An 8,762-nucleotide genomic window follows, 5' to 3' on the forward strand; every position below is an offset into this window, starting at 1 on the left:
AGAATTTGTCAGAGCAACATTGTTCAGAATAGTGACAGTAAAAAAGTTTATCTCTGTTTTTCAGAAGTATCAAATATTTTTCAGAAGTTTTACCTTCAGCATCACACATTCCAAGATAGCAAATCAAGGCATTTTCTGCTGAGCTATGTAAAATATAAATGTGAAGCCACAAATCTAAACACAGTGGTTACAACCTTTGGCCTTAGATTTCTATTATTCCATATTCACAAGTGTGAACTAAGAAAACAAGTTACTAATCTGAAATGTTCTGATTAAAAGCACTTTCCCTTAAAGATATATCATCCATTTCTCTAGCTTCCTTTAAATTCAAAGAAGTTTCACATATTTAGTTACACGTATTAATAGTAAGAGTGAAACTCATGCATCTCTCTAGAATCTCAAGTAACCTGTTTTTAAAGACATATAGGTCATATTCCTTGTTAATAATTGGCTTAAAAATAATGGCTAAGGGCTTCCCTGGTGGCGCAGTGGTTGAGAGTCCGCCTGCCGATGCAGGGGACACGGGTTCGTGCCCCGGTCCGGGAAGATCCCACATGCTGTGGAGTGGCTGGGACCGTGAGCCATGGCCGCTGAGCCTGCGTGTCCGGAACCTGTGCTCCGCAATGGGAGAGGCCACAACAGTGAGAGACCCGCGTACCACAAAAAAAAAAAAAAAAAAGGCTAAAATGCAGATTGGGATGGAGAAGGCTGTGAGCCATTGCTAATAGAAATCTCTAAAAAGCAGATTCATCACATACCCTTAAGTTCTCAAATAATGATATACTTTAAAATGTATAACAAAGATTTTGGAAGTTTTTTCCCCCCCTACTTGAATTTTTCATCTTTAAGATAAAATAAGAACCATATCTAAAGTCTAACATCACCATAGTACAGTAGGGCTCATTTGACTTATCCAGGATGTGCTCTGCTGAATATACATATTTAGAGCAGTACTAGATTTATCCAGAGGGTTTACAGTGCTTAATGACTTTTTTTAAATGTCATTCATTTTGTTATTTGCATAATGATAGAGTGTTTGGGTTTTTTTGTTGTTCTCATCTCGCTCTCTTTTTTTTCTTAACACATTCATAAAATCCGTGTGCCACGCTGCATAATAATGGGTCTGAGTAATGCAGAGTGTATATTAACATGAGGCCAAATTCTCACAGCCCATTGCATGCCAGTCACTTAATTCAGTCCACAGTTTTTATATATGTTTTGGTATATCACTCACTTTATTGAATGCCTACTATGTCCAAGCCCTGTGCTGGGCTCTGTGCTGAGTGCTTTATTTGGATATCCCATTTGATCCTCTCTGCAACCCTGGAGGTTAGAATTCTTTACCTACATTGTAGGAGGAGGAAACTGGGACTCAAAAGGTTAAGTGATTTGCCTAAGAATTAAAAACTAGTGTATTATGCTGGTTTAAACTCAAAAAGAAATATTTTGCTGTTTAGGCATAAAAGACTCATGTACTAGAACTGGAAGACATGTTACCAATCCTCTGTTTTAGACCAGTGCTTTACAAACTGATCCATGGAGTTGAATCACAAACTGCCATGGATCGTAAGTCAGCAAGCAGCAGGACTTGGGAGACAGGCTTCAATCCCACATCAACCAAAGCTGCCCCACCTTCACCTGTGTTATATATTGTGGTTCTGCATAAGATTTTGTTTGAAGAAAAATTCTATACCCATATTATTACATGATTTATTTAAGGGAACATTTAAAAAAAGACTTTACCCCAGAGGTTGATTCAGATCTGGAGAGGTTATATATTTTTAAAAATCTTTCAAATGATTCTGATGGTCAGTCAGATTTGCAAACCATAGATCTAGACAGACATCTTCATTTTATATATAAGGAAAGAGATGAGTTCTGCCTAGAGTCCTTCATTATCAGAATTGGAATTCAAGTTGCCTCCCTCCCAATTTGTGTCTTTTTTTTTTTGCTGTACGCGGGCCTCTCACCGCCGCGGCCTCTCCCGCTGCAGAGCACAGGCTCCGGATGCCCAGGCCCAGCAGCCACGGCTCACGGGCCCAGCCGCTCCGTGGCACGTGGGATCCTCCCAGACCGGGGCATGAACCCACGCCCCCCCGCATCATCAGGCGGACTCCCAACCACTGCGCCACCAGGAAAGCCCTGTGTCTTTTTTTAAAGTTCATAATTTTCATTAATGACTTGTTAACTAATATGAATTTTCTTTTCTTTTTGTTTCTATATGTAATTCTTACTGTTTTAATCATACAACCAAAATCTGTCTAAATATATTTTTCTTAAAATGTCACACAGCTCTAAAATTCTCACTTTAAAGTAGATGCTAGAATTAAGTTTGTTTTTATTAGGGTATTGGTGATAATAAAACATTATATGATATGTTTACATTTTTATCTTTCATAATACTGAGGCTTATAAGTAAGATGAATGTAAGAAATGAAATTTTATTGTGATATTCTGTGTATTGATTTATGATCTCTTTAGATTTAACATCTAACTCTTAAAGTGAATTTAATTGCTACTCAAAGAAAATGCTTGTCTCTGATATTTTTTTCTGTCCTTTTCCTTAATTCACAAACTCAAAGTATTTATGAATGACTGTCCTTATATTTACAAGATGAATTAAAAGAGTTGTTTTTTTAAATTGCTATGTGGACATTCTACAAAATAATGACATGTATTCTTCAAAATTGTCGAGGTTAAGAAATGCAAGGAAAGGCTAAAAACTATCCAAGTTAAAGGAGAGTATAGAGACCTGAAAATTAAATGCAGTGTGTGGTTCCTGGACTGGATCTTAGACTGGAGAAAAAAATAATTAGGATAGTTAATAACATGTGAAATTATTACATAATAGTATAATATCAATATTAATGTTTTTTATTTTGATAACTGTACTATGGTTATATAAAAGAATATTTTTATTAGAAAGTATATACTGAAATATTTAAAGGTAAAGGACTCAGTTTCTAATTTACTCTCAAATGATTCAGAAAGTAGTTACATATATACACAGAATGATAAAGCAAATGGGGTAAAAATGTAAACAGTTGATGACTCTGGGTGAAGAATTCCTTGTGCTATCCTTGTAACTTTTCTCTAAGTTTGAAATTATATCCAAATCAAAAGTTACCCCCAAAAGTGCCCTGTATGTGAAAATTTCATATAGAATGAGTTCACTTGATAACTGTCTCAAACGTTTGCCTACTTTAAAGCATCAGACTAACGTTTTTAAAAATCTGAGTGGGTGGGATGTGGAGTACATATTTCTCCTGAGTCATTTACTTTGTAGTGACATATTTCTTATTCCCAAGTATTAAATTCTAGATTTCCATTTTGAAACACAAAGATATATTTACCAAAAACACGATTTACTTTAGTAGCAGTATCATCAAGTGTTTCCTTTCTGTTAGGGGGAAAAAAAATCTGCTAAATTCTTACTATTTAGTCTTGTTAGTTTTGATATTGCCAAAATGTCCAGTCATGCTTTGTTGTTATTTGTGGTAGCATCAGTTTTGGTGATGGCATATATACTTCTTGGCTTATTTGGAAACATTTTGACTTTTTGTTGTTTTAATACCCAAAACAGTCTTTATCGGTAGCGCTCATCTACATAGTAGTGGTAGTCATTAGAAACTATTTGCAAAACATTAATTTTGATAGTGTGTTTTACCAGCAGCAAAATGATCCAAGCTCTGAAAACATTTATTGTCAGGCACCACGCTAGACACTGAGGATACAGTGATAAATACGAGAGAAGTTTCAGTTAATAGTTTCAAGGAAACTGCTCTCCCATTCTAAGAATCCTTCTGGTGAGAGTTACATCATCAGAGAAAGTCAGAAAACCAAAAAGATAAATATACACAGGTGAAATATTTGGACAAATGTAAGCAGTGACAAAATTATATATTTAAAATCTTAAACTGATGTGTTGAGGGATATGACAGTCTAGATCACTTGCTTAGTTGTCTGTGTTTAGCGACACGTTTATGTTCCGGATTAAAAGTGGCCCCAGGTTAAACCAGAGAATCAGGGCTGCCTATTCAGGTTTCTGATAACAGGATTTATTGGGTTTGTTTTACAAAGTGTTTGAATTGTGCTTATGTTCTCCAGCTTCTGCTGTACAGTTCTTAAACTGTCCCCTTGTGGAACAGGGTTAGCCTTTTGCCTTTCAGACACACAATGCGTCAGTGTGCCATATTGTATTTGCTCCCACATTTACATGCTGCTTCAGGCAGAGTATTTTGGATATTCAGCTCTATTTCATAGTATCCAAAGGTGACACTGCTTAAGGAAGAACTTTACAGATAAGGAACTTTGACTCTTACACCACTGCTCTTTCTTTTTTTTTTTTTTTTTTTGACTCAGTGCTAAGTAGGAGGAAGATTCTGAGACTATTAAGGTATTTCAAAGAAATATATAAGAATATAAAGAGAACTACAGTGAAAATGTTTTTAAATATTCTAAGAAAGATTTAATACAGTGAAACCTTGGCAGTCTAGAACTTACAAAGTATGAATCATTCCAGATAGCTGAGGGCTTAGCCATTTGAATATCAACATTTTAAAATCTTCTCGAAGTACTAATACTGTGCTTTCTATAGTATTCTGTATATAGCTTAATCTTTTAGTTATAGATGATTCACATCATTATGGAAACCAATCATTGTATTAATACTGTGATCACAACTGTGTAAAAAGTATGTATAGATGCAACAAAGATTGGTGGACAAATCAAAACAATGAGAAATTTTTTTTAAGTTAGTAGTATTATAAGGTGACATCTTTTTCCAAAATTGTTTTAAGCTATGACACAGTGATTCAGGGTTTTTTGGAGACATTTATTTGGTTATCTTTGGGGTTGATAATATGTTTGTTAGGTCTTTATTTTTGGCATTCTTTTAGCAATTCTCTAGTGTTTTTGTGTCCTCTCATTGTCAATCTGTTGACTGTCACTGCCCAGGACTGCACTGCCTCTAATAGGGAGTTTAAATATTTCTTTAAAAGGGTCTCTTGTTTCAGGTGCCAGCCAGGCCATTATCACCATACATCATCAGCCCATTTTGCCTAGACATTAGAGCACTAGGGATGCAAAAGTCATTTTGAACAGAGCAGAAAGGAAAAATAGGGTATTTCCCTCTCATACAGTTCCATGAATTCCCTGTTTCCTTGCTGTCTTCTGTGTCCAGGAAGCTGAGAGATTTAGATGTTGTAGACTGAAGAGACTAAAAGAGACAAACCAAGAATTGTGCTAAAGGAGTGATACAAAGTTTCTTGAAGGTTCTTTGTTTTGTTTTATTTTGTTTTCTGTTTTTAGAAAAAGAGTTTGGTTTTACTTTCTTTGTTTTTTCTGTAGCAACCAAGCATGCTTCCGTTTTCTTTAAAGATCGTCAGTATATCATACAAAAATCATAAAAGACACAAAACTAATCTTAAATTTAATTTGTAATAAAATTTGAACTTCAGAGAAGAGTGTGAATTTCAGCAGCCTTTTAATTAGCGAATGGGTGTTAACAAAAATCAGTCAGGTTTCAGTACTCTGAAACAGAAATCCCTGAGTCAGACTCCCAGTTCCTTCTCATTAAAACTTTAACTATTCTTCTAATAGTCTCTAAAATTTTCTCATACATATATGGACAGCTTTATTGAAAATTAACTTACAGCTCCCACCTTGTTATTAAACATCTTCCTAAACACTGCTCTTATTCTTGATGACTTCTAGACACATTTCTGTTTTGTATGTTTTAAATATGTATTGACCTACTTCACCCGCCTGTCATTTTTAATAGCTGTATAGTACAGTTTTTAATGTGTAACTAAAATAAATTTTGGTCAGTGGGTACAATGGGCTGTTTTCTCCACTGTGGTTTCATTAACGTCAATCTTAGGTAAGCACAGTAATTAAGAAAGAATGAATACTTTCACATATAGCAACAGAATTTTTATCAGAATTCATTGTAACCCTCAGGTTTCTGTTTTGGTTGATACATATTGCAACATTTGAACTTTCTCCATGTCCACATTTCCTGCTCAGGAAACAGACCAGGTTTTTAACCTGTTAAAGCAGTAAAATCCATTTAATTCACTGAGGATTCTCAAAGGCAACAGATTATTTTTTCTTCAACTGTTTTGACTCTTATCGATTATTGTTGGATTTCTTTCTTGGAATAGATGGGGAAAAAAAGAATCAAGTGATGATTCATGGAATTGAACCAATGTTGGAAACACCTTTGCAGTGGCTGAGTGAACATCTGAGCTACCCGGATAATTTTCTTCATATTAGTATCATCCCGCAACCAACAGATTGAAGGATCAACCATTTGCTTGAACGGAATCACCCTTAAACAGGATTTACCAGAGCATGTCACCTTTCTGCTTCAATCAGGTTTGGTGGAGGCAACCTGACCAGAAACACTGCTACAAGCCAAACAGGAAAAAGATTCCATGTCAGATAAGGGCACTTGGGCTGGTCTTACTTTGCATCACCACTGCTTTCCTCCGCTGCCGTCATTAAACCTCAGCTGCGACATGAAAGACTTTACAGGACCACTGCAAGTCTTCTGTTTTCTTGTAAAATATAATGAAGCTGAAGCCTTTGGCCTAAGAAGAAAATGGAAATATGTGCCACTCAATTTGTATTTCTGATTAACAAATAAACAGGGGTATTTCCTAAGGTGACCATGGTTGAACTTTAGCTCGAGGGAGTGGAAACATTGGTTTAATTTTCTAGAGAATTAGACTTAAGAAAGTAAAAGAGAAATTCTGTTATCAATAACTTTCAGTAATTTTTTGTAAAAGATCAAATTACAGTAAACCCATCTTTCCTTAATGAAAATTTCCTATGTTTACAGTCTGTCTATTGGTATGCAATCTTGTAACTTTGATAATGAACAGTGAGAGATTTTTAAATAAAGCCTCTAAATATGTTTTGTCATTTAATAACATACAATTTTGTCACTTTTCCAGTACTTTCTGACTCACATACATTAGATCACTGTTTTTACTCTGTGTGTTACCTTTCAGACTGGTCATCATTGGCATGGAATGGGTGTAGGGCATAGGATAACTTGTCTCAGGAGCTGTCATAGAATTTCTTGCTGACGATTTTAAAATCTGTGTTATTTACACTAAAAGTATAAATAATGTTGCCATTTATCATTGCTGTTTTATCACTGTAAATCTGTCAAATCATAGTATCTTTAAGCATCTGTATAATTTTACATTTTTTTGGAAAAACTCATTCCTTTTCAAGCTAGTGTTTTTCATTGGCCTCAGGTCTAATGTTTCACGGTGGTCCCTGGTAGCCAATCTTTGAAGTTTAAAGATTACCGATCTCCAGACTGCAATAGCTTTTCCTTAACTTTACCAAAAATATTCAGAGGTTACTAGAGTTCTTATTCAAATAAGGAAATTTTTGCTGCACTTTATTACCACGCTGCTGGGATTCTACCAGCTGAACGTACTTGTGCATTACACTTTGTTTCTTGTGAGCTAGCTTGCTGTTCATATTGAATGTTGACCCATTTGAGTATGCTAAAAGACAGTATCATACCATAATGGTTTTAGATTCCAAAATAAAGATGAATGTTTTTCTCATAAAAAAAAATTGTACGAATGTGAAGTGAGATCCTGCTAGTGCTCACTGCTTCCTTTTTCCTTTTATGATTTTCACTAATCAGCAGCAGACTTATCCACAGAATGAGATAAAGTTAGTCAAAGATCAAATATTCTGGAATGGAAAGTATAAGCCTCAATCAAAAAGAAAAACATAGGGAACCAACATGATCAGAAAAAAATAGAAGCAAGTAGCAAATACTTGGCTAATGTCAATAAAATGAAAAGTGCCATTTTAGTAAGGCAGAAAAAATAGTAATATTTGAGTTACTTAAGGATTAAAAAACCCACTGACTTGTATTTTTTCAAAAGAGGTTGATCTGAATATGATTGTTCACATTAAAAGTGTTTATTCATCTATTCAGTTTGGGGATTTTCCCTCTTGATGTTTTGACAGACTGATGTGAGCTTCAGTGAGCAAAAGGATCAAAATGCCAGGAGTGCTAAGCTGTGAAGAAGATAAGTGTGGTAAGAGCAGTAAGCCATAGTAGTTTTCACAGACAAGACTAATGTATGGTCTCTGCAGTGGGCTCCAGTGAGCTACTGATCTTTACTTCCAGATTTGAAAGTAAGTTTTATCAAGCCATTTCCCATTTTTACCTACTTGTTCATTATTACACCAGCATCATAACTGTATTATTCTACTCTAGTCCCAGGTAAGTCAAGCTTCTGATACCCAGAGAAAGAATAAAAACAGAAATTAGTGCTGGCTTAAATATCTATTTTTGTTTCTTTTTATTTGAATATTTAAATTTAATGGTTTATTAAAAAATTAAATTAATTTTGTGTCTGTCTTTATTTCTAGAAGTTGAAAATGAAATTTACTATAAATCAAGCTACCTTTTGGGGAAATCATTAAAATTTCCTTATTCTTACACCTGTCATAAAAGTTTCTCAAAGAAATAAACGGTAGGAGGGTTAAAGGAGAACATATGAAAGAAAACTGGAGAGGACCACAAATCTCAATGTGCTTGTTTAACTCATCCTGGGCATTGAGCATCCTAAGAAAATGAAAATGTGTTCTTAAGTTTGGCATTGTTTAACTAGGAAGGAATAAATTCAGCCTAAATAAAGTAAATCATTGCTTGTCCTTCATAATGTTGTTTTTCACTTGGATGACCTAAGTTCATGGATAGAGTGAACTGACAAGGACTT

The 8,762-nt window shown here is 34.9% G+C and overlaps 1 protein-coding gene across 3 annotated transcripts in view; it reads left to right on the forward strand.

Moving 5' to 3' along the window:
* ATG5 (autophagy related 5) overlaps nt 1-8,359 on the forward strand; it is a 122,790-nt gene extending 114,431 nt beyond the window's left edge. For all 3 annotated transcript variants that reach the window (XM_060115236.1, XM_060115235.1, XM_060115237.1), the window contains one exon: nt 6,165-8,359. In XM_060115236.1, the coding sequence (XP_059971219.1) occupies nt 6,165-6,301 (137 nt within the window). In that variant the 3' untranslated portion in view covers nt 6,302-8,359. The remainder of the gene's footprint in view (nt 1-6,164) is intronic.
* The last annotated feature ends 403 nt before the right edge of the window (nt 8,360-8,762 follow it).

This window comes from Mesoplodon densirostris, chromosome 12 (genome assembly GCF_025265405.1).
Source record: "Mesoplodon densirostris isolate mMesDen1 chromosome 12, mMesDen1 primary haplotype, whole genome shotgun sequence".
In the NCBI taxonomy this organism is placed as follows: Eukaryota; Metazoa; Chordata; class Mammalia; order Artiodactyla; family Ziphiidae; genus Mesoplodon; species Mesoplodon densirostris.